At 42.4% G+C, this 27,405-nt stretch overlaps 1 protein-coding gene across 1 annotated transcript; it reads right to left on the bottom strand.

Annotated features, from left to right (window-relative positions):
• Positions 1-1,379: 1,379 nt before the first annotated feature.
• Positions 1,380-17,623, bottom strand: LOC117511256 (histone-lysine N-methyltransferase EHMT1-like). The gene is made up of 7 exons (XM_034171264.1): positions 17,514-17,623; positions 16,853-17,256; positions 15,979-16,114; positions 15,153-15,235; positions 9,408-9,630; positions 6,072-6,205; positions 1,380-1,631 (listed from the first exon to the last, which is right to left on the bottom strand). Exons 2-7 carry the CDS (start codon positions 17,222-17,224, stop codon positions 1,473-1,475), a joined length of 1,107 nt encoding a protein of 368 aa, XP_034027155.1. The 5' UTR covers positions 17,225-17,256; positions 17,514-17,623; the 3' UTR covers positions 1,380-1,472.
• Positions 17,624-27,405: the final 9,782 nt, after the last annotated feature.

The raw sequence follows: 27,405 nt of genomic DNA, 5'->3' as shown, positions 1-27,405 counted from the left end.
GGCGGTCATTTCTGACCTCCGGCTTGACGGAATATTCGTATTTTAGCTTTGGGAAAAGGTGTGTGTTTATGGGACGTCATTAAGTGTTGGAAAAATGGCGGAGCGCGAGGAAGAGTGGAAGTGTTGGTCCAAAGAGTTGTTAAAGACATCACCAACGCCCTGAAGAGAAACCCGAACATGTAAGTGTTTGTCTACAACATACACACAGAATTCTAAAACCACAAACACGTGACCTGGACTCCGCGCGTCATACAGCAATTATGTTCATTAAACACCTGATGTTCTCACAGTTCCATGTCATCTGCTGTCTTTAGGTCATGTGACTTCTAGCTTGTTAAATTTCTCTTCCTGGCTGTGTTGAAAACATATTTTGTTGTACTTTTGAATCCCTGTGGCCAACTTAGCCACATGGGGTGTGCAGCCAGAACACTCTGAGTTCTGGTCCCAAGCCTGGATAAAGAGTAGGGTTGTGTCAGGAAGGGCATCTGGCGTAAAACAAGCCAAAAAAAAGAAAAACTTGCAGAGTACAAATCGAATTTCCATATCGGATCGGTTGAAGCCTGGGTTAACAACGACCACCACCGGTGCCATTGCCCAACAGGTTGCCAGCAGAAATTGGGCTATTGCTGGGTGAAGAAGAAGAGGAGGAGACGTGTTGGGATTTATTTGCTGCGCCCCTCTGCCGAGTAAAGGTGGAAAGGCGGATCATTCTGCAATCAATAACTTCAAAGCGAATTGCCGTTTTAAATCACATGACACCTCTTTCCAAACACTGTAAAACAGACAGCATACTATATACTACACAGCTGTGCAGCAGTGTTCCAGGTGCAAGTATTGTAGGGAGACCGGGGCCAAAGTCGCACTTTACATTTAAATCTCTCTAAATCTACTCGGCTATAAGAGTCCAGCTGTAATAATCATATTATTTAGCTCCAGTTTTTGTTTTATTTTGTTGGTGTTTCTAATAAATAAAACATCAGAAACAAGTGCATCATTTGTGAATGTGTATTGAATCAACAAACAAGACACTTTTAGCAAAGTTGCACTGAAGATTCATTCAATTCAATTCAATTAATTCAAGATGTTTGTTATTCCAGACATTTAATCAATATTTCAGCTGTGGAACACAACTCAACTGGAATGAATAAACAAAAATGATCTCTGAAATAAATAGAAAAAGACTAAAAACTCGACTAAAATACCTCGAGTTCTTGTCTGACTAAAACATGACTAACAAAAATGATATGTGCATGACTAAATGTGACTAAGAATGAACTTTGACACAAGACTAAGACTAAATTGAAAAATGGGCGACAAAATTAAACTACAAACAATACTTTGTCAATAACAAATTTATGAACATTACCATAAAATATGTAAATTGATAGCTTTTGTTGAACTTGAAAATTTGCAACGATGCTACAGCAAGTAGATGCAAACATTTGGCATGAGTCATCTTGACATTAGCATAATCAACTGCCACTCACCACTCTGCAGAAGAGTCCACAGCCTGGGCAGCACTGATGTTTGACCATGCCAGCTCGGTGATCCTCACACAAAACCAGCAGATGGACAGCGTTGGAGGGTCTCATCATTTCCTGTTTTATCACTCGCCGATGACAACGACTCAGCTAAGCAAAGATGAAAGAAGGTTTTTGCAAAAATGCTGAATTCTGTCATTTTTTTCCTGTTGCAAATTTGCAGTTAGTTTCACTAATACAGTGGTTCCTCGCTATAACGCGGTTCACCTTTCGCGGCCTCGATGTTTCGCGGATTTTTTTTAGTCCAATTTTGCATGCTTTTTTTTACAGTGCATTGTGTTCCGCGGCCTCATCAAGCAGCCGGCCGCGACACCGCGAAGCGATAGCACGTGCATTGTGTTCTGCGTGTCTGTTTATAAGAATCTTCTCGCCCAGAAGAAAAAAGAGCCCCAACAACTACCCATAACTGTGTTCTACACTCGGAAAAAGACACCTGCAGCAAGGTGTGAGTCGGTGGAAAAAGACGTGACAGTGCAGCACGCAGAGGCGCGATCAGAGGAACTGTGAAATACTGGTCAGTCACTATTAATAATTTCTTATGTGTCCAACCTCGTATGTTGATCGTTAAAATTAAATTTGTTAGTTCTAAAAGCCATCATAATTATTTATAGGAAAACGTTCTATTTTTATTTCTCAAACAAATGTTTGGGCCTGAAAACAGGTTGGTCTTATTTTTCTACTAAGGTTTGAACTTTGAGAGTGTTTACACACGAGAGAAAAGTGAGAAAATGTTCATGCCTGATTGAGAAAAGTGTATAAAGTGTGTAGTGAGGGGTTTTACAGCTTTAAAACGTCTATAATAATTGTAAAAAATAACGCTGGCCACTTCGCAGATTTCGCATATCGCGGGCTATTTTTAGAACGTAACTTCCGCGATAAACGAGGGACCACTGTACAACAAAATAAACACTTAAAAGAAACAGCATGAACACAAGAAGCACTATATCTGTTTGTGTGTGTGTGAGAGAGAGAGACCAAAGTCTTTTCTTCTATACAGTCTATGCTTTTTCTTCAAGAACTGCCCTTTCTCCCCTTTCAGGTTTAAGCACCGTCAAGGCTTCTGACTAAAACCAAAGGTGATATACTACAACAAAGACAGTGCGTAGGAGACATGAAACGCAAAGCACTTTTCACTCATAATTTCACTCATAAACAAAACTAATTCTGGACAGTTTATATACATTAACAGTAACTGTCATTTTTACAAAGTGAAAATATCGCACATATCTTTTAAAGTAATGTGCTAATTCTGAAGGTCTGAGCATTAACAGACACACACGACAAAAGGCAGTATGGGAAAAATGAGTCCCCTTTCAATCACTGATTGGTTGGTTTATTTATTTGTAAATATGTAATTTTTTTATTTGTGTTTAAAAAAAAAAAAGCATTAGCAAAACTGGGAATTGTTTGTGAAGTGTGATTCACAACAAATAGCAACCAATGATTGGTTGCTATTCACACTCCCATCCCATAGCTGTCCGGGCCCCTTCTGCTGGGGGAGGACTGAGCTCTACTGTATGATATGAACTGTATGATTGTTGCAAAACACATGACAGGAACTAACGTACAATTTTAGGGTTTATAAATGTTTTTTGCATTTAAGTTTTACTCACTATGCCAGAAAAAAAAAAAAAAATGTTTGCAGACTGAAAGCTCGTGGAACTAAATTTAGCAGAAGCTAATTGGTCCGCTGATGGTTTCCAAAATTAGCTTAAAAGCTAATACGCTAACAAAAAAGTTAGCTTTGCTAATTAGCGGTTAGTGGATTCACGGAACTGTGCCCACCACTGGCAAGAACTGATTCACTTTTCAAGATCATAGCTCAAAGATCAAAGTCAGGAAAATCCCTATCCTTTAACAACCCTTACCAAAAAATAGTATAAGTATATAAAAAGTAAACTAGAAGTTATACTTGAAACATACTTGCACATACTCAATGATCCTTCCGCAGGTTCACCTACGGAAACCTTGTTACGACTTTTACTTCCTCTAGCTAGTCAAGTTTGATCGTCTTCTCGGCGCGAATGAATATTCACAAATTTAATAATTCTGTAAAAAAAAAAAAGGTCTTTCATATTTGAGAGTGTTATGTAGGATAGGATCCTTTATTTACTGACAAAGTTTGATCCGGAACTGATCTAGAATACAGATTTTGTGACCATTTAAATTGAACATTGAAAACCCTTTTAGTGTATATTTACATTAAAAAAAAAAAAACATGCCCCAATCACTCTCATATTTGAAACTCAGGTGTAGAGCAGCACTCACTATCACCTGACAAAGTTTTATCTGGATCCGATCCGCATTGTGGATTTTGGGGACATTTAAATTTAATATTACAACCCCTGGCAGAAATTATGGAATCACCGGCCTCAGAGGATGTTCATTCAGTTGTTTAATTTTGTAGAAAAAAAGCAGATCACAGACATGACACAAAACTAAAGTCATTTCAAATGGCAACTTTCTGGCTTTAAGAAACACTATGAGAAATCAGGAAAAAAAAATTGTGGCAGTCAGTAACGGTTACTTTTTTAGACCAAGCAGAGGGAAAAAAAAATATGGAATCACTCAATTCTGAGGGAAAAAATTATGGAATCATGAAAAACAAAAGAACGCTCCAACACATCACTAGTATTTTGTTGCACCACCTCTGGCTTTTATAACAGCTTGCAGTCTCTGAGGCATGGACTTAATGAGTGACAAACAGTACTATTCATCAATCTGGCTCTAACTTTCTCTGATTGCTGTTGCAAGATCAGCTTTGCAGGTTGGAGCCTTGTCATGGACCATTTTCTTCAACTTCCACCAAAGATTTTCAATTGGATTAAGATCCGGACTATTTGCAGGCCATAACATTGACCCTATGTGTCTTTTTGCAAGGAATTTTCACAGTTTTTGCTCTATGGCAAGATGCATTATCATCTTGAAAAATGATTTCATCATCCCCAAACATCCTTTCAATTGATGAGATAAGAAAAGTGTCCAAAATATCAATGTAAACTTGTGCATTTATTGATGATGTAATGACAGCCATCTCCCCAGTGCCTTTACCTGACATGCAGCCCCATATCATCAATGACTGTGGAAATGTACATGTTCTCTTCAGGCAGTCATCTTTTAAATCTCATTGGAACGGCACCAAACAAAAGTTCCAGCATCATCACCTTGCCCAATGCAGATTCGAGATTCATCACTGAATATGACTTTCATCCAGTCATCCACAGTCCACGATTGCTTTTCCTTAGCCCATTGTAACCTTGTTTTTTTCTGTTTAGGTGTTAATGATGGCTTTCGTTTAGCTTTTCTGTATGTAAATCCCATTTCCTTTAGGCGGTTTCTTACAGTTCAGTCACAGACGTTGACTCCAGTTTCCTCCCATTCGTTCCTCATTTGTTTTGTTGTGCATTTTCAATTTTTGAGACATATTGCTTTAAGTTTTCTGTCTTGACTCTTTGATGTCTTCCTTGGTCTACCAGTATGTTTGCCTTTAACAACCTTCCCATGTTGTTTGTATTTGGTCCAGAGTTCAGACACAGCTGACTGTGAACAACCAACATCTTTTGCAACATTGCGTGATGATTACCCTCTTAAGAGTTTGATAATCCTCTCCTTTGTTTCAATTGACATCTCTCGTGTTGGAGCCATGATTCATGTCAGTCCATTTGGTGCAACAGCTCTCCAAGGTGTGATCACTCCTTTTTAGATGCAGACTAACGAGCAGATCTGATTTGATGCAGGTGTTAGTTTTGGGGATGAAAATTTACAGGGTGATTCCATAATTTTTTCCTCATAATTGAGTGATTCCATATTTTTTTCCCTCTGCTTGGTCTAAAAAGTAACCGTTACTGACTGCTACAATTTTTTTTCTGATTTTTATAGTGTTTCTTAAAGCCAGAAAGTTGCCATTTGAAATGACTTAGTTTTGTGTCATGTCTGTGATCTGCTTTTTTTCTACAAAATTAACAACTGAATGAACATCCTCCAAGGCCGGTGATTCCCATAATTTTTACCAGGGGTTGTATTAAGCCCATTTGGTGTTCATTTTGCATGTATCTCAATCAATCAAAAGTGCCTCAATCACTCTCATTTGTGACAATAAGGTGCAAATTGGCAGTCTCAATGAACAGACTAAGTTTGATCCGCATCTGATCAATATTGTGGATTTAGCAGATATTTGATTTTAACATTGAAAAGCCCTTTTGATATATATTCTGTATTATATTTTAGCTTATGAAAAGCCACTTCTAACAGGACTTTGACCATGGAAATTTTTTCCAAGGTAAAAATTTGTGGAATTGGAAACTAGTGTTGGCGGAGCTTGCGTTCTATGAGCAGAGTCTTCTAGTTAGGGTCATGTAAGCAATTCTCAGTGACGGCTTCACATGTTGAACTCAGGCCCAAGGAATTTGCCCTTTTCATTCTTGCTTTTTGTGGTTGTTTTATAAAATATAGCCTTGTTGAACAGATAGGGTTGATTAATTGTTTTTTTTTGGAGGTAAATGTGCAGGTGCTGTATTAGAATTGTGTTACCATTCCATCTACTCTTTCCATGGCCATGCAGGTCTGATCCAGTGTGGAGAGGCTGCTTCCACTGTGAGGAGTCTCCATTCGGCAGCAACACAGTGGTAACTCTTCAGCCAGGTCCTTTTCTGTTGCATCAGCATCTGATGGCCGATAAACACAATCATGGCACGTGTGATGAAAACAACACTTTACACATCTAAAAATTTAGGCAAGTGTTCTTCTTAAATAGAATCGCCAAACTGCATATGAATCCCTTGTTAGATAAAATGTACTCTACAAACATGTTATCATTTATTATCTTTTATTACATCTGCTCTTCTATATTGTTCCTTTTGTATCTTAAATTCTACAAACTGTTTCTCTCAGATATTCCCAGATAGATAGCACAGCTGCAGGTCAGCCGTTTGCGGTTTGACATTTAGCAAGCTTCAGCAAAACCACTCACTCTGTACCTAAGATCAGAATGTTTCAGTTGATTGCATACATATCTGCACCTGACTAATAGCACATGTTGTAACAATACGCCTGTGGACTCATGTAGCCCCCACCTTTATCTTTGTTTTTTACACACAATAAAAGAGCCTCGCGGAGGATGTCACAGTTGGAGAACTGCACGTAGAAGCTGCCAACTCTGCTGTCTCCCCTTTGCAAAGCTCACAAAAGATATCTCAACTCTCTGTCTGAGTTCTTGTCTCAAGTATCATTTCTTGTATGTCCAGGCGAGGTCAAACCTGACATCCCTCATCGATGATGCAGTGTGACATAACATTTAAATACATACTATCAATAACAGTGAATAACTTTAAAATCCACACCATTGTTCTCAATCTTGTTCCATAAATGACTCCGAGTGTAGGTTTTGACTCTCTGATTACATGAGCAGGTGATTACACGCCCTGAGATGTAGCATGGGTATGTACCATGCCTCCATATATTTCAATGACAAGTCTGGTTTCATCACAAATAACTCATCCATTTAGTGCCATATCTGTTCTGCCTTGTGCGCAATTGTCGTATTGCAAACTCTCAACCTGACATCATTCTTATGTGACTACAACCCCTGGCAATAATTATGGAATCACCGGCCTCGGAGAATGTTCATTCAGTTGTTTAATTTTGCAGAAAAAAGCAGATCACAGACATGACACAAAACTAAAGTCATTTCAAATGGCAACTTTCTGGCTTTAAGAAACACTGTAAGAAATCAGGAAAATAATTGTGGCAGTCAGTAACAGTTACTTTTTTAGACCAAGCAGAGGGAAAAAAATATGGACTCACTCAATTATGAGGAATAAATTATGGAATCACGCCGTAAATTTTCATCCCCAAAACTAACACCTGCATCAAATCAGATCTGCTCATTAGTCTGCATCTAAAAAGGAGTGATCACACCTTGGAGAGCTGTTGCACCAAGTGGACTGACATGAATCATGGCTCCAACACGAGAGATGTCAATTGAAACAAAGGAGAGGATTATCAAACTCTTAAAAGAGGGTAAATCATCACGCAATGTTGCAAAAGATGTTGGTTGTTCACAGTCAGCTGTGTCTAAACTCTGGACCAAATACAAACAACATGGGAAGGTTGTTAAAGGCAAACATACTGGTAGACCAAGGAACACATCAAAGCGTCAAGACAGAAAACTTAAAGCAATATGTCACAAAAATCGAAAATGCACAACAAAACAAATGAGGAACGAATGGGAGGAAACTGGAGTCAACGTCTGTGACCGAACTGTAAGAAACCGCCTAAAGAAAATGGGATTTACATACAGAAAAGCTAAACGAAAGCCATCATTAACACTTAAACAGAAAAAAACAAGGTTACAATGGGTTAAGGAAAAGCAATCATGGACTGTGGATGACTGGATGAAAGTCATATTCAGTGATGAATCTCGAATCTGCATTGGGCAAGGTGATGATGCTGGAACTTTTGTTTGGTGCCGTTCCAATGAGATTTATAAAGATGACTGCCTGAAGAGAACATGTAAATTTCCACAGTCATTGACGATATGGGGCTGCATGTCAGGTAAAGGCACTGGGGAGATGGCTGTCATTACATCATCAATAAATGCACAAGTTTACATTGATATTTTGGACACTTTTCTTATCCCATCAATTGAAAGGATGTTTGGGGATGATGAAATCATTTTTCAAGATGATAATGCATCTTGCCATAGAGCAAAAACTGTGAAAACATTCCTTGCAAAAAGACACATAGGGTCAATGTTATGGCCTGCAAATAGTCCGGATCTTAATCCAATTGAAAATCTTTGGTGGAAGTGAAGAAAATGGTCCATGACAAGGCTCCAACCTGCAAAGCTGATCTGGCAACAGCAATCAGAGAAAGTTGGAGCCAGATTGATGAAGAGTACTGTTTATCACTCATTAAGTCCATGCCTCAGAGACTGCAAGCTGTTATAAAAGCCAGAGGTGGTGCAACAAAATACTAGTGAAGTGTTGGAGCGTTCTTTTGTTTTTCATGATTCCATAATTTTTTCCTCAGGATTGAGTGATTCCATATTTTTTTTTCCCTCTGCTTGGTCTACGTACTACCAGCGCATGCTGATGACAGTATCACAGGTAAGATGCAGAAGCAATGAGACAAACTCTTTATTTTTTCCTTTTTACCACATGTAGAGGTCAGGAAATTAATTTATTATAGGGCATGCCTTTAAACAGCTTTAATAAAAAATTTATTTAAAGGACATGTCGCACGTTTTTTCACGTCCCAGTTAGCAAGACAACATAAAAGTACTCATGATTGTAAGTCTCTCCGCACACATGCGTTAAATAATTAGTGATCGCAGATGTATTTTATTCCTCTCACTCTGCACATTAGCAAATGTATTTCGGAAAGCTCACTCTGCAATTCACGGTATTTTTCAGGATGTGACCTACATTTTAGAATGAGCAGAAGAAACATCCCGGTGACTGACAGACATGAACCTGACAGAAACGAACCTGCTCCACCCAAAAGCGAAGCTTCTGAGCTTTCGCCTCAAACTTAAAATGGTCACAGAACTGCACAAGTAAACCCGGTGGATCACCAGATGGTCACTAACAGCCTAAATCTAAATTGTTAAGATTTCGGTTAATTTAGGGTGGGCATTTAACCAACTGTTTATTTAAAAATAAAAAGGACGGTGGGCGGATGAATGTGTGGATACGGCAGTCAGGGTTTGGGATGAAAACCTGGACTCTTGCCACATTATGGATTGAATTTAAGACTAATGATTCCAACATCACTCTGTATAGGAAAATGGGAACAATCTGAATTTGGGAGATCTATTTTGACATGTAAAACCTTTGATGTTAAATCCATGTCGAATGCTGGCTTCACCTGAAAGACGAGGCAAGAGCAGCTCTTCCTGAGCCTTAAGATCGAGACAGTCCAAAGCCAGTTCTGTGTATTCAATGCAGCATCCTTCACCCAGCTTCACCTCCATCAGTAAGTCATTTTTCTCAACCATCCCGTCTCCGCTCTTCATTTCATGTAGACTCTCTGGTATGACTGCATCTGCTGCAAGTCTGCTCTGCTTCATAATGTCAAGGGGCTCCACATTCTGATTTGAAGAAAGAAGAAGAAAAACAAAAAAAAACAATAACAAAAAAAACAACATTTCAATCTTGGGTCAACTCTGCCACATTTTGTGTATTTCAATGTCCACTTTGATTGTCTCTAATTCCATTTGGACCAAACTAACACTAACATGTCCTAAATACTATCACGCACTACAATCACCCTTGTACCTGCTTGTAATGATATTCTTTTTCCTGCCAGCATTCCTGAATCACTTTGAATTCAACGTTTCCTGCATTTTCACACACTAGTGTGTCATTTTGAAGAATTTGGTGTTTACTAAAAGGATCTGAATCATAACAGATAAATATTATTTGCCCCACAGTTTGAGAATACACAGTGTGGTAAAAGATGCATTTCCCAACTCCTGATTTATTCTATTTTGCATATTATTTTAAGGTGTTTTTATTAAAACAAATTTTAATATAAAAATGCTATATGAGTTGACAAGAAGTTAAAAAGTCATTTAATTTAAAGGTGAAATGAGTTACCCAACACCTACGTGTATCCCAAGAGTCAAGCTTTCATTTGAAAGCTTGACTCAGTCTTGTCCATCCAAATTGGAAGTCCCAAAAACCAGTTTTATTTGTTATTATCTATCGTCCACCTGGTCGTTACTGTGAGTTTCTCTGTGAATTTTCAGACCTTTTGTCTGACTTAGTGCTTAGCTCAGATAAGATAATTATAGTGGGCGATTTTAACATCCACACAGATGCTGAGAATGACAGCCTCAACACTGCATTTAATCTATTATTAGACTCTATTGGCTTTGCTCAAAAAGTAAATGAGTCCACCCACCACTTTAATCATATCTTAGATCTTGTTCTGACTTATGGTATGGAAATAGAAGACTTAACAGTATTCCCTGAAAACTCCCTTCTGTCTGATCATTTCTTAATAACATTTACATTTACTCTGATGGACTACCCAGCAGTGGGGAATAAGTTTCATTACACTAGAAGTCTTTCAGAAAGCGCTGTAACTAGGTTTAAGGATATGATTCCTTCTTTATGTTCTCTAATGCCATATACCAACACAGTGCAGAGTAGCTACCTAAACTCTGTAAGTGAGATAGAGTATCTCGTCAATCGTTTTACATCCTCATTGAAGACAACTTTGGATGCTGTAGCTCCTCTAAAAAAGAGAGCTTTAAATCTGAAGTGCCTGACTCCGTGGTATAACTCACAAACTCGTAGCTTAAAGCAGATAACCCGTAAGTTGGAGAGGAAATGGCGTCTCACTAATTTAGAAGATCTTCACTTAGCCTGGAAAAAGAGTCTGGTGCTCTATAAAAAAAGCCCTCCATAAGCTAGGACATCTTTCTACTCATCACTAATTGAAGAAACTAAGAACAACCCCAGGTTTCTTTTCCAGCACTGTAGCCAGGCTGACAAAGAGTCAGAGCTCTATTGAGCTGAGTATTCCATTAACTTTAACTAGTAATGACTTCATGACTTTCTTTGCTAACAAAATTTTAACTATTAGAGAAAAAATTAACTCATAACCATCCAAAGACGTTCGTTATCTTGGCTGCTTTCAGTGATGCCGGTATTTGGTTAGACTCTTTCTCTCCGATTGTTCTGTCTGAGTTATTTTCATTAGTTACTTCATCCAAAACATCAACATGTTTATTAGACCCCCATTCCTACCAGGCTGCTCAAGGACAGCCCTACCATTATTTAATGCTTCGATCTTAAATATGATCAATCTATCTTTGTTAGTTGGCTATGTACCACAGGCTTTTAAGGTGGCAGTAATTAAACCATTACTTAAAAAGCCATCACTTGACCCAGCTATCTTAGCTAATTATAGGCCAATTCTCCAACCTTCCTTTTCTCATCAAAAATTCTTGAAATGGTAGTTGTAAAACAGCTAACTGATCATCTGCAGAGGAATGGTCTATTTGAAGAGTTTCATCAGGTTTTAGAATTCATCATAGTACAGAAACAGCATTAGTGAGGTTACAAATTGATCTTCTTATGGCCGTCGGACAGTGGATTCGTCTCTGTGCTTGTTCTGTTAGACCTCAGTGCTGCTTTTGATACTGTTGACCATAAATTTTATTACAGAGATTAGAGCATGCCATAGGTATTAAAGGCACCTAGCGCTGCGGTGGCTTGAATCATATTTGTCTAATAGATTACAATTTGTTCATGTAAATGGGGAATCTTCTTCACAGACTAAAGTTAATTATGGAGTTCCACAAGGTTCTGTGCTAGGACCAATTTTATTCACTTTATACATGCTTCCCTTAGGCAGTATTATTAGACGGTATTGCTTAAATTTTCATTGTTACGCAGATGATACCCAGCTTTATCTATCCATGAAGCCAGAGGACACACACCAATTAGATAAACTGCAGGATTGTCTTACAGACATAAAGACATGGATGACCTCTAATTTCCTGCTTTTAAAAACTCAGATAAAACTGAAGTTATGGTACTTGGCCCCATAAATCTTAGAAACATGGTGTCCTAACCAGATCCTTACTCTGGATGGCATTACCCCTGACCTCTAGTAATACTGTGAGAAATCTTGGAGTCATTTTTGATCAGGATATGTCATTCAAAGCGCATATTAAACAAATATGTAGGACTGCTTTTTTGCATTTACGCAATATCTCTAAAATCGAAAGGTCTTGTCTCAGAGTGATGCTGAAAAACTAATTCATGCATTTATTTCCTCTAGGCTGGACTATTGTAATTCATTATTATCAGGTTGTCCTAAAAGTTCCCTAAAAAGCCTTCAGTTAATTCAAATGCTGCAGCTAGAGTACTGACGGGGACTAGAAGGAGAGAGCATATCTCACCCATATTGCCCTCTCTTCATTGGCTTCCTGTTAATTCTAGAATAGAATTTAAAATTATTCTTCTTACTTTAGAAGGTTTTGAATAATCAGGTCCCATCTTATCTTAGGGACCTCATAGTACCATATCACCCCAATAGAGCGCTTCGCTCTCAGACTGCAGGCTTACTTGTAGTTCCTAGGGTTTGTAAAGAGTAGAATGGGAGGCAGAACCTTCAGCTTTCAGGCTCCTTTCCTGTGGATCAGCTCCCAATTCAGATCAGGGAGACAGACACCCTCTCTACTTTAAGATTAGGCTTAAAACTTTCCTTTTTGCTAAAGCTTATAGTTAGGGCTGGATCAGGTGACCCTGAACCATCCCTTAGTTATGCTGCTATAGACGTAGACCTGCTGGGGGGTTCCCATGATGCACTGTTCTTTCTCTTTTGCTCTGTATGCACCACTCTGCATTTAATCATTAGTGATCGATCTCTGCCCCCTCCACAGCATGTCTTTTTCCTGGTTCTCTCCCTCAGCCCCAACCAGTCCCAGCAGAAGACTGCCCCTCCCTGAGCCTGGTTCTGCTGGAGGTTTCTTCCTGTTAAAAGGGAGTTTTTTCCTTCCCACTGTAGCCAAGTGCTTGCTCACAGGGGGTCGTTTTGACCATTGGGGTTTTACATAATTATTGTATGGCCTTGCCTTACAATATAAAGCGCCTTGGGGTAACTGTTTGTTGTGATTTGGCGCTATATAAAAAAAATTGATTGATTGATTGATTGATTGATCCCCAAGCAAATTAGTAATTACCCCCTAAGCTTACTGACAGAAGCAACAAAAGCAACCAAATACTTCCAATAAGTTACCATTGCTAATTTTTATAGAACTGCACTGGTTCAGCACACTGGACAGTTTTGGGGAATGAAAGGTCGTGCCACAAAAATCATAATGGGGTCTGTGTACTATTCATATTCAAAATTAAGTCTGTCCCTTGTGAGACACTGTATGCACCAGGGACTACTTACAGATCACATTATATCGATCAACTGTTAATGTATTACAAGATACAACATTCTCAGAAGATGTTTGTAAATTGTGAAGAGCAGCGCCCCTGAACCCCACCGAAGGAAAAGTTGCATAAAGCTGCTGTTATGTTTTCAGTTACTCGTGTATAGTACTTTAAGGCCTAGTTCAAAAAATAATGAAGCCTAACTGCTGATTTGCATTGCATTTGTCATGAACAAGCCATTATTTATTTAGCACCATCCAGATTTGTCTGTGAGTTGCCTATAGTCTCTTTGACAGATACTGAAAATTTCATGGAAACATCCTGCACGGTTCCAGAGATATGCACAAAAATTTACCCCCAAAATAGCACTTTATTCATCAATTTTGTGTGACACTGATATTTTAGCATTATCATTTAAAGTTGAATGTTAAGAAATAACCTGGTATTTGTCAGTTTGTTTGTTTGTTGCTTCATAGTAACACACAGTAATACATTTTTTCAATAGAATAATTATATTAATTGTTCAATAACACCAGGACTAATGGACAGAATTTCTTGTTTCAGGCTTCTGCAGACTAAAGAAGATACCTCCAACTGTTGTCACAAGCGTTACGCTCTCGCATATTATAGTATATATATATATGCACTGATCATTTCTAGCAATGACTGAATGGAGACCAATAAAATAATGAAATATAACCATACCTAAAATGATTTCACAAAAAAGACCACTTTTAAATTTGATGGTTATGTCACACTTTGGCTTTATTATTTTGAACTAGGCCTTAAGGTAACATGTTAAGTAGTTGTGTTGAAGGATAAATACATTTGATTTAATTATGAAAACACTTCCTAAAGCTGTCATTAAAAAACAGGAGATGTAAACATGACCAGTAAAATTTGTGGGACATTGTTTCAGAACACCTGATGTCCAAAGCAGATATCACATCAGTAAAAGACAAACCAGAGACCTGTACAGAAGCTTAGAAAATGATAGCCCTTGTTCTGCCATAGTACATCAGGAGTAGGAAAAATTTTGAATGAATTAACAAACTGGTACTGGAGATACCTACAGGTCTGTTTATACATGTATTTCACAAATATGATGTACAAAAAAATACTAATGAAAGAGATCATCATCATCAACAACAAAAGTCCAATACTGCCTCCTTGAAGAAAACAGACCAGAATGAGTTTCCTTCTTTCACATCTTTATACAGTGAACACCAATTTTCAATTATCTTATGAGGACAAATCAAACAGCCCCCATCTGGCTACACCCCTGAGTGCAGTCTGCGACTCTGCACTGCAGCTCCTGTCCAAACATGCTCCCTCTCATGACAACAGACAGGGACGGGAATCAAGAACCAGTTCCAGTTAAGAATCAGCTCCAAATTTTTTCAATCCATCGGAACCATATGCATCAGACACGATCAATATCACTTATCAATACGGGGTTCTTCCACCAAGCTCATGCATTCTGACGTCAAACCATACTGATGTCCAAACTGTATATTTAGAGTTGGGAATACAGCTGTGTTGATGCTAAAAACCTCTGTGGGCTTTCTGGGATCAATGTAGATTAAAAACCCTATCACGCTCCAGCATATGTTCAGTTTAAAGTGCCATACTAAAACACAGATCCTATACAGACCAGATTCATTTGGGACATCAGTAGGAGGAGGAGGATGAATAGACAAATGCATGGACCTGCCTTCTCTTGCTGCTTAAGGACTTTGGTCTTCTTTTTTGGGACAAGACTGTACATTCCCATTTTCCTCTTCTTCTTCTTCATGGCTTTGGGAAACACACACACACACACACACACACACACCACACACACACACACACACACACACACACACACACACACCACACCACACACAGGTTAAGTAAATATCAGGTGGAAAAATACAGTAAAATCCATTTGTGACATCAACTCCACTCGTACCTGCTTGTTTAAAGGACACATTGGATGGGATTTTAACATTTAAAAATTAATTTGAAGGACACACGTTAAACATTTATCTTTGGATTTCACCATCATGCAGGTTTCATCAAGTAAATTTAAAATTTTGCATTTTCTGCCTGACTCTTGAAAGCATTTACTCACATCTAAGAGATGATTGTAGTCTTACAGATATATATCTGAGGCTATACACTTAGCTCAGCTAAAAACTGAAAAATTCTTTCAGCAACTCAACATTTCATGTTACTAAACAATACTTGTGTTAAGTCATTTACAAAGTCTACTTCATTTTCATATAAAGTTATTTAAAATGCCATGACGGATTCATTGTTGTGTTTATTCATGGTGATTCTGCACCAAACTGCTGTCCAGCGTGTTGTTTTGTGCAGACACACACACAAGGAAATCACTAGCAGTTTTAGTCATCCCATAAATAACTTACAAAACACATTTGTTATGATGACACCAATATATGCATCTCCATTTTCTGCAGCGGTTTTTTCACTTAGAAATAATTAAATTTCATACAAGAATGAATACGGTTTGCAATTGAATAAAACAGTTAACCAACCTGTCTGAGGCTTGGTGTAGCTGCAAACGGAACTTGCTTGTTTGAGTTTGCATTTCTGCCTCTGAGGAACTCTTATGCGGGAAGGTGATTTAGTCTTTGAGGTATCCATGAGGTTTTCTACTTTCCTACCAGCAGGCTTCAGAGAGGAAGCAGAAAAAGAGTACACAATAACCATGTGATGGATATAGTTATTAAAATTAGACAATTACATGCTGGCCATTTTATACATAGTCCCTTCATTTTCAGAGGAACACAAGTACTCAGACAAACTAAATGTAATGATTATTATTAATACAAATCACACATTTTCAGCCAGTTCTCCTTAGTTAAGGCAGGGAATGGATACATGAATGTTTCTGAGTCCATAATTATTTCAGAAAACACAAACAGTATAGTACCGTTGCAGCGTCACTACCCAATTACTTATGTACATAACTGTATGGTCTAAAATTTATACAATTCTCCTGCTCAATAGCAAAACCACAGTGACTCTACATATGTGTGTGAACAATTCAAACCTATTCAACTGTTTAATTTCAGCATTTTAGACATTAAAGTGTTTGTGCTTTACTCTCTCGACAGAAAAATCTATGTTCCAGGCCATCACTGACAGCAAAGGATGTTCAACAAAGCATTCAAAAGGAAAAACAGGATGTGGGATGGGGGGGGACAACACAGTTCAACTGTTTTGTGTGTAAACACCCTCAAATTAAAGATGGCTTTGAGCTCATATTTCTCATTTCCTTTCAAATGACAAAAAAAAAAGAGAAAAGAAAAAGAAAACCTGTAAAGTCCAACTGTTCCAGGACCTTCAATTAACGTGAACATGGTCACTGCAGGTGAAATTCATTGCTTCAACTTTTGCTTAAATTACCTGAGACAGAGGACTTGTCTGCTCCTCTGCAGCTTGTACAGAACCTGAATTAGAAACACGTTCCTTGGTGCTCCCAGCAGACATTCTGTTCCTAAATGAGTTAGCCGTCAGGCTTCCAGATGTGTCCACAAGGGGATTCCGAGCAGATCCTTGGAATTTTACCGATGTTACACTTTCTGGTTTGCCGTGAAGACCTCCGTCACTGCTGGCAACAGCTGTAATGTGAAAAGGAATGATCTTTTCTTTAGACTTTGTACTTCTCTTTGCTTCCCGGCTCTTGGCACAGCTGGCTGATGCTGAGAAGGGACTGGAAGACCTTCTTTCTGGACCTGGACCTGGACCCGGACCCGGACTGACTCCACTGTGGGCCATGGCTTTGTGGAACTATCAGCAGCACCTGAGAACTTCAGACAGCATAGTTCAATTCCCTAAAACATCAAGTCAAACAACATAAACGAGTGGTAAAACAAAGCGCGTGCACGACAAACCTATATGTTTGAGGGGAAAAAAATAAAAAGAAGACGGGAAAAGCGAGCAGTAAGAAAAAAAAAAATAGGAAACTTTACGAACAAAAACTAAAGCCCCCTAAAAGTTACATCTTCTTTTTCTAAGAAGTTTTAAGAACTTTAATTTCCAACAAGATACACATAAAAACAGATACCTATAATTATCTATAATGCCAGACGTTTTATAAGAACTTTAAGTCTATTTTTCCTCTTCCTCTTCTTTTTTCTTCTTCTCTCCGTGTTGTTTTCCTTCCGTCGCACTAAACTCCCGACAGTGTCATGCTTCCTTCTAGCGGTAACTCCAGGTATTACACGTGTTTTATCAGAACGCGTTTACTCCGCTGATCTGACTTTGGTTTACACCAGAATCAGTGACGAACTTAATAACTGCTTTAGAAATACTTGTGTAATGTTTCTCATGATTCTGAAATGTGCACAGCAAAAGAAACAAATGATAACAATGAAAACACAGACTGGATGAACAAGAATGGAACTGCAGTATGAAAAAGTAATACAAATTGGCAATGCAAAACTAGACAAAGAATAAATGATGAACCAAGGACAAAACTAAGGACAAAAGCAAGATGCAAAGAAAGAGAGTGAACACGTGACATAAATAAAACACTAATATGCTGGGGCCAAGGCCAGGGCAAATGCTGGGTAACAGAAAGGGAAAAAAAAAAAACAAAATCATAACCCAGATCAGGGCTGAAACCTGACAGTACAGAAGTCGATTCCCGCCAAGCAAATAATTACATGAACAGGAAGGAACAAGATAATAATGATAAATTATCCTCAAAGTTTCAGATATTTGCTTGTATATAAATTTCAAAGGTAAAATTCACGTTTGCTGATTTATTTGGGTTTTTGTTCAGGGTTCCATGTTGATTTGGATTTGGCAAAGGTTTTACACTGGATACGTTTCCCAATAAAACTCCAGATTGACAAGGAGAATGGAGCGCAGCAGTGCAGAACATTTTAGCCACGGACATTTCACATGAGGACATTACAACTAATAATAGTAATAAAAAATAACATAATTATATATAAACGTGGCTATACTAAAATACAAAATGGACAAAATGTCACAAAATGGAGCAAACGTGGAGGGATAATTATGAAATGGGAGTAAATACCACGAAACAGGGATAATAAATGTTAATTTCATGAAATACATACTGTAAAGCCATAAAACTCTATCATGCTACATCAATTTTGTGAGAGTAACTGTGATATAAAGTTAATTTTGTCATAATTGAGTGCATGTAATGAAATGCACCATAATTTTAGGGCCCCATTTCGCTCCCCATTTTGTTCATTTCGTATTTTAGTATGGCTCTTAAAAACTAGAGCAATGTGGTCATGGAGCGCAAACCTCCGCCAACACTAGTTTCCAATTCTACAAATTTTTACATTGGAAAAAATTTTCAAGGTCAAAGTCCTGTTAGAAACAGCTTTTCATAAGGTAAAAAAAAAATATATATATATATATATATACTATATATATATATATATATATATATATATATATATATATATCAGAAGGCCTTTTCAATGTTAAAATCAAATATCTGGTGTGGTGTTGTAGATGCAGTGAAGTACAGCACCAGCAGACTGCAGCATATCATTCACACAGCAGAGAAGGTGAGAAGGTGAGAGGGTGATCGACTGCAGTCTGCCATACCTTCATGACCTGTACACCTCCAGGACCCTGAGGCAAGCAAGGAAGATAGTGGCCGTTCCTTCTCACCCAGAACACAAACTTTTTGTAACCCTCCCCTCTGGCAGAAGGGTGAGGTCCATCAGGACCAAAACCTCAAGACACAAAAACAGCTTCTTTCCATCCACAGCTGGACTCATAAACAACACCAGAGACCCCCACTTACTCTGCCCCCCCACTACCATAAAGCACAGATTGTGCATCCCTGCACTGAAAGGTACATACATCTCTACTCCAATCACCTGTTTCCACACAGTCCCATTCCATTACGTTTTATTTATTTAACAGTGAATATAGTTTTGAATATTTGACTCTTTTACTTCTTATAGAAGTGTTTTTCTTTTCATTTCTGTTTTCGTACCAATTAACACCAGATCAAATTCCTTGTATGTGTGAACTTATTTGGCATTCAATTCTATTCTGATTCTGAATGTAACGATTATCTTCAATACAAACCATCACTTTTACAGCCAGTTCTCTTGAGAGAAATCCAGCGATGGAAAGACATTTTAATTTATTTATTGCAGGTTTTCTGATTTGAATCATATTATACCATGAAAGTCGCTCAGCATATAACCTATTGTTTTTTTTAGGGGATAAACAATGAATGCAGTGAAACATTTGATTTTGTAAAGATAATTTATTAACGTGACAATATATATATATATATATATATATATATGCAACAATCAAGTGCAGGTGCAGTTTCTGGCTCACTGTCAGTGTCACAACCTATATATATATATATATATATATATATATCCATCCATCCATTTTCTTCCGCTTTATCCGGAGTTGGGTCGCGGGGGCAGCAACTCAAGCAAAGCCGCCCAGACCTCCCGATCCACACACATCTCCCCCAGCTCCTCCGGGGAAACCCCAAGGCGTTCCCAAGCCAGCCGAGAGATGTAGTCCCTCCAGTGTGTCCTGGGTCTTCCCCAGGGCCTCCTCCCAGTGGGACGTGCCCGGAACACCTCTCCAGCGAGGTGTCCAGGGGGCATCCGGAAAAGATACCCGATCCACCTCAACTGACACCTTTCGATGTGGAGGAGTAGCAGCTCGACTCCGAGCTCCTCCCGAGTGACCGAGCTCCTCACCCTATCTCTAAGGGAGCGCCCAGCCACCCTGCAGAGGAAACTCATCTCGGCCGCTTGTACTCGCGATCTCGTTCTTTCGGTTATGAGCCAAATCTCATGACCATAGGTGAGGATTGGAGCGTAGATCGATCAGTAAATTGAGAGCTTTGCCCCCCTACTCAGCTCTCTCTTCACCACGACGGTCCGATACAGCGACCGCATCACTGCAGATGCTGCACCGATCTGTCTATCGATCTCACGCTCCATCCGTCCCTCACTCGTGAACAAGACCCCGAGATACTTAAACTCCTCCACTTGAGGCAAGGACACTCCACTGACTTGAAGAGGGCAAAGCACCTTTTTCCGGTCGAGAACCATAGCCTCGGATTTGGAGGTGCTGATTTTCATCCCGGACGCGTCACACTCGGCTGCAAACCACCCCAGTGCATGCTGAAGGTCCTGATTTGATGAAGCCAACAGAACCACATCATCCGCAAACAGCAGAGACGAGATTCTGTGGTTCCCAAACCAGACCCCCTCTAAACCCTGGCTGTGCCTAGAAATTCTGTCCATAAAAATAATGAACAGAACCGGTGACAAAGGACAGCCCTGGTGGAGGCAAATGTGCACTGGAAACAGGTTTGACTTACTACCGGCAATGCGAACCAAGCTCCTGCTGCGGTCATACAGGGACCGGATAGCCCTTAGCAAAGGACCCCCGGACCCCGTACTCCCAGAGCACTCCCCACAGGGTGCCCCGAGGGACACGATCAAACGCCTTCTCCAGATCCACAAAACACATGTGGACTGGTGGGGCAAACTTCCATGAACCCTCGAGCACCCGATGGAGTGTGTAGAGCTGGTCCAGTGTGCTGCGACAAGGACGAAAACCACACTGCTCCTCCTGAATCCGAGGTTCGACTATCGGTCAAATTCTCCTCTCCAGTACTCTGGAATAGACCTTACCGGGGAGGCTGAGGAGTGTGATCCCCCTATAGTTGGAACACACCCTCCGGTCCCCCTTCTTAAACAGAGGGACCACCACCCCGGTCTGCCAATCCAGAGGCACTGTCCCCGATCGCCACGCGATGTTGCAGAGGCGTGTCAGCCAAGACAGCCCCACAACATCCAGAGACTTAAGGTACTCAGGACGGATTTCATCCACCCCAGGAGCCCTGCCACCGAGGAGCTTTCTAACCACCTCGGTGACTTCGGCCTGGGTAATGGATGAGTCCGCTTCTGAGTCCCCAGTCTCTGCTTCCTCTTCAGAAGATGTGACGATGGGATTGAGGAGATCCTCGAAGTACTCCTTCCACCGCCCGACAACATCCCCAGTCAGGGTCAACAGCTCCCCACCCGCACCGTAAACAGTGCTGGTGGAGAGCTGCTTCTGCCTCCTGAGGCGGTTTGCCAGAATCTCTTCGAGGCCGACTGATAGTCCTCCTCCATAGCCTCCCCGAACTCCTCCCAGACCCGAGTTTTTGCTTCTGAGACCGCACGGGCTGCGGCACGCTTGGCCTGCCGGTACCTGTCAGCTGCCTCTGGGGTCCCACCTACCAACAAAGATAAGTAGGACTCCTTCTTCAGCTTGACGGCATCCCTTACTTCCGGTGTCCACCACTGGGTTCGGGGATTGCAACCGCGACAGGCACCAGAGACCTTGCGACCACAGCTACGAGCAGCCGCATCGACAATGGAGGTGGAGAACATGGTCCACTCGGACTCCATGTCTCCAACCTCCTCCGGGATCTGGGAGAAGCTGTCCCGGAGGTGGGAGTTGAAGACCTCGCTGACAGAGGGTTCCACCAGTCGTTCCCAGCAGACCCTCATGATGCGTTTGGGCCTGCCAGGTCTGACCGGCTTCCTACCCTCCCAGCAGATCCAACTCTCCACCAGGTGGTGATCAGTCGACAGCTCTGCCCCTCTCTTCACTCGAGTGTCTGAGACACGTGGCCGAAGGTCAGATGATACGACTACAAAGTCGATCATCGACCTCCGGCTCAGGGTGTCCTGGTGCCACGTGCACTTATGGACACCCTTGTGCTCGAACATGGTGTTTGTGATGGACAAACTGTGACTAGCACAGAAGTCCAACAACTGAACATCACTCGGGTTCAGATCGGGGAGGCCGTGCTTCCTGATCACCCCCCCACCAGGTCTCACTGTCGCCGCCCACGTTGGCGTTGAAATCCCCCAGGAGAACAATGGAGTCCCCAGTCGGAGCGCTATCTAGTACTCCTCCCAGGGACTCCAGGAAGGTCGGGTACTCTGCACTGCCGCTCGGCCCATAAGCCGAGACAATGGTGAGAGACCTGTCCCCGACCCAAAGGCGTAGGGACGCGACCCTCTCGTTCACCGGAGTGAACTCCAACACATGGTGACTGAGCTGAGGAGCAATAAGCAATGCAACCCCAGCTCTCCGCCTCTCCCCATGGGCAACACCAGAAAAATGAAGCATCCAGCCCCTCTCCAGGAGTTGGGTACCAGAGCCCAAGCTGTGCGTGAAGGTGAGCCCGACTATCTCTAGTCGGTATCTCTCAACCTCCCGCACAAGCTCAGGCTCCTTCCCCCCTAGCAAAGTGACATTCTACGTCCCAACAGCCAGGGGATGTGAGCATGGACCGGGCCGCCGGGCCACCCGCCCTCGCCCGCCACCCAATCCTCTCTGCACCTGACCCCCATGGCCCCTTCTGCAGGTGGTGAACCCACAGGAGGGCGGGCCCACGTCACTCTTTCGGGCTGAGCCTGGCCGGGCCCCATGGGCTAAGGCCCGACCACCAGGCGCTCGCACGCGAGCCCCAACCCCAGGCCTGGCTCCAGGGTGGGACCCCGGCTCCGCCATACCGGGCGACGTCACGGTCCTTGATCTTTTACTGGTCATGGAGGTTCTGAATATATATATATATATATAAAACGTATTTGGCACACAGACTCAATAATAACAAAAAACTCATAAAAAAGACAATTTAACAGTGAACCTGTGTGACTGAAAAGGTGTGGACAGAAGCAGAAGGAAAAGCTTAATATATGACAGAATTATCACTCCCATACATGTTGTTGTTGTTGTTCATTCGGCTGCTCCTGTTTTTGTTCGGGGTCGTCACAGTGGATACAGCCAGATCTGCATTGGTATTTGGCACAAGTTCTACACCGGATGCCCTTCCTGATGCAACTCCAGTGTTACCTGGGAACGTCCGTGCCATTCACGGTTTTCACTGACCACTGGAACCTGGAGTATATCAGGACCGCCAAGTGGCTGAACCCCAGGCAAGCCCGCTGGTCACTGTTCTTCGGCCGTTTTGACTTCCGGATCACCTACCGTCCCAGGACCAAGAACCAGAGATCGGATGCCTTGTCCCGGGTACATGAAGATGAAGTCAAAACGGAGTTGTCGGATCCACCGGAACCCATCATCCCGGAGTCCACTATCGTGGCCACCCTCACCTGGGACGTAGAGAGAACCGTCCGGGAGGCCCTGGCACGAAGCCCGGACCCCGGAACTGGGCCGAAGAACAGACTCTACTTCCCACCAGAGGCCAGGGCTGCAGTCCTGGACTTCTGTCACGGCTCTAAGCTCTCCTGTCATCCAGGGGTGCGAAGAACCGTGGCAGTTGTCCGGCAGCGCTTCTGGTGGGCGTCCCTAGAGGCCGACGTCCGGGATTACATCCAGGCCTGCACCACCTGCGCCAGGGGCAAGGCTGATCATCGCAGGGCTTCGGGACTGCTCCAGCCGCTGCCCGTGCCTCATCGCCCCTGGTCCCACATCGGCCTGGATTTTGTCACGGGCCTCCCGCCGTCCCAGGGCAACACCACCATCCTCACGATAGTGGACCGATTCTCCAAGGCGGCCCACTTCGTGGCCCTCCCGAAGCTCCCGACGGCCCAGGAGACAGCGGACCTCCTGGTCCACCACGTCGTCCGGATGCATGGGATTCCCACAGACAGGGCCACGGTGAGTCTCTCGTCCGGGTATCATCCCCAGACCAACGGGCAAGCAGAACGGGCCAATTAGGAGATAGAACTGGCCCTGCGTTGCGTGACAGCCGCGCACCCGGCGGCCTGGAGTACCCATTTGGCCTGGATCGAGTATGCCCATAACAGCCAGGTGTCTTCAGCCACCGGCCTCTCCCCTTTTGAGGTGTGTCTGGGGTATCAGCCCCCGTTGTTTCCGGTGGTTGAGGGAGAGGTCGGTGTGCCCTCGGTCCAGGCCCACCTACGGAAGTGCTGTCGGGTGTGGCGTGCCGCCCGTTCTGCTTTGCTGAAAGCCCGGACGAGGGCAAAAGCCCATGCAGACCGTCGGCGGACCCCGGCCCCTGCGTATCGGCCAGGGCAGGAGGTGTGGTTGTCTACTAAGGACATTCCCCTCCAAGTGGTCTCCCCTAAGTTGCAGGAACGGTATATCGGACCGTTTAAAATCCTTAAGGTCATCAGTCCAGCAGCAGTGAGGCTTCAGCTTCCGGCCTCACTGCGGATCCATCCCGTTTTCCATGTGTCCCGGATCAAGCCCCATCACACCTCACCCCTCTGTACTCCGGGTCCGGCACCACCTCCTGCCCGGATCATTGATGGCGAGCCGGCTTGGACTGTGCGCCGGCTTTTGGATGTCCGAAGGATGGGCCGGGGCTTCCAGTATTTGGTGGACTCGGAGGGGTACGGCCCCGAAGAACGCTCCTGGGTGAAGAGGAGCTTCATCCTGGACCCGGCCCTCCTGGCCGATTTCTACCGCCGCCACCCGGACAAGCCTGGTCGGGCGCCAGGAGGCGCCCGTTGAGGGGGGGGGGTCCTGTTGTGTGGGCCGCCAGAAGAGGAGGTACTGCTGGCCCACCACCAGAGGGCGCCCTGTCTGGAGTGCGGGCTCCAGGCACCAGAGGGCGCAGCCGCCTCACAGGAGCAGCCAGGGTGACAGCTGTCACGCATCACCTGCAACAGCTGTTACCAATCACCGGATCAGCAGGGGTACATCAGCAGGACAACGTCTCCACCTCTTTGCTGAGATATCGCTCTACCCAGAAGGTATTGTACTCAGCTGACTGTATTTTGTGACAGTAACCCTTTGCTACTTTTTGTGCGTTGACTGACAGATATTCTTCCAACGAGAGGTGGAGGTGTTTTTCCCACCTTGCGGATTACTGGGTGCACACGCACCCACATTTAACTGTTTTTGTTCCTCGCCAGCAGTACCAGATCCGACACGCGGAGGCAGTGGCCACCTGGGAGTTCGGGACTTGGCGGCTCCAGTATTCCCGGGGTTTGGTGGCGGAGGAAATCGTGTGGTTCCGGTTCTACTTTGGACAGACGTCTCTTATCTTCGAGCCTGCCCACATGACACATTCTGTGAATTGACTTCATTGCATTCTATTGTGATCTGTTGTGTTTGTTGTGCATTTTCACAACAGTAAAGTGTTGTATTTGACTTTCTCCATTGTCCGTTCATTTGCGCCCCCTGTTGTGGGTCCGTGTTCCTACACATTCACAACATACACTTCAACTATGAGAGACAAAATGAGAAAAAAATCCAGGAAATCACATTGTAGGATTTTTAAAGAATTTATTTGTAAATTATGGTGGAAAATAAGTATTTGGTCACCCACAAACAAGCAAGATTTCTGGCTCTCACAGACCTGTAACTTCTTCTTTAAGAAGCTCTTCTGTCCTCCACCTGTTACCTGTACTAATGGAACCTGCTGGAACTCATTATCTGTATAAAAGACACCTGTCCACAGCCTCAAACAGTCAGACTCCAAACTCAACCATGGCCAAGACCAAAGAGCTGTCGAAGGACACCAGGAAGAAAATTGTAGATGTGCACCAGGCTGGGAAGAGTGAATCTACAATAGTCAAGCAGGTTGGTGTGAATAAATCAACTGTGGGAGCAATTGTAAGAAAACGGAAGACATACAAGACCATTGATAATCTCCCTCGATCTGGGGCTCCACACAAGATCTCATCCCTTGGGGTCAAAATGACCATGAGAATGGTGAGCAAAAATCCCAGAACTACATGGAGGGACCTGATGAATGACCTGCAGAGAGCTGGGACCAAAGTAACAAAGACTACACATTACGCAGAGAGGGACTCAAATCCTGCAGTGCCAGGGGTGTCCCCCTGCTTAAGACAGTACGTGTCCAGGCCCGTCTGAAGTTTGCCAGAGAGCATATGGATGATCCAGAAGAGGATTGGGAGAATATCCTGTGGTCAGATGAAACCAAAATAGAACTTTTTAGTAAAAACTCTACTAGTCATGTTTTGAGGAAGACGAATGCTGAGTTGCATCCCAAGAACACCATATCTACTGTGAAGCATGGGGGTGGAAACGTCATGCTTTGGGGCTGTTTTTCTGCAAAGGGGATAGGACCACTGATCTGTGTTAAGGGAAGAATGAACGTGGCCATGTATCGTTAGATTTTAAGACAAAACCTCCTTCCATCAGTGAGGGCATTGAAGATGCAACATGGCTGGGTCTTCCAGCATGACAATGATCCCAAACACACCACTCGGGCAACAAAGGAGTGGCTCCGTAAAAAGCATTTCAAGGTCCTGGAGTGGCCAAGCCAGTCTCCAGACCTCAACCCCATAGAAAATTTGTTGAGGGAGTTGAAAGTCCGTGTTGCCCAGCGACAGCCCCAAAACATCACTGCTCTAGAGGAGATCTGCATGGAGGAATAGACCATTGACCAGGACCATGAATAAAAAGTCTGCCAGTCACAGAGCTTTTTCCTATCGTGCCCCAGCTCTGTGGAATGATCTGTCGGCACACATTCGGCAGTCGGACACTGTGGAGACCTTTAAATCACGTTTAAAGACTCATTTAATTTCCCTGTTTTATCATTAGTGTTATGATGTGTTTTTAATCTTCTATTCTTTTACTGCTGTCTTTCTTTTATGGTTGTTTTTATTGTGTTTTAAATTTTTAATTGTTTTTTATGTTGTGAAGCGCCTTGAGACGATTTTGTCGTGAATTGGCGCTATATAAATTAATAAATTTGAATTTGAATTTGACCAAAATACCAGCTACAGTGTGTGCAAACCTGGACTTACAGGAAACGTTTGACCTCTGTCATTGCCAACAAAGATTATGTTACAAAGTATTGAGTTGAACTTTTGTTATTGACCAAATACTTATTTTCCACCATAATTTACAAATAAATTCTTTAAAAATCCTACAATGTGATTTTCTGGATTTTTTTTTTTTTTTCTCATTTTGTCTCTCGCAGTTGAAGTGTACCTATGATGAAAATTACAAGCCTCTTT

This window comes from Thalassophryne amazonica, chromosome 5 (genome assembly GCF_902500255.1).
Source record: "Thalassophryne amazonica chromosome 5, fThaAma1.1, whole genome shotgun sequence".
Classification (NCBI taxonomy): domain Eukaryota; kingdom Metazoa; phylum Chordata; class Actinopteri; order Batrachoidiformes; family Batrachoididae; genus Thalassophryne; species Thalassophryne amazonica.
The sequence above is the reverse complement of the archived record's forward strand: the minus strand, read 5'-3'. Positions and strand labels throughout refer to the sequence as shown.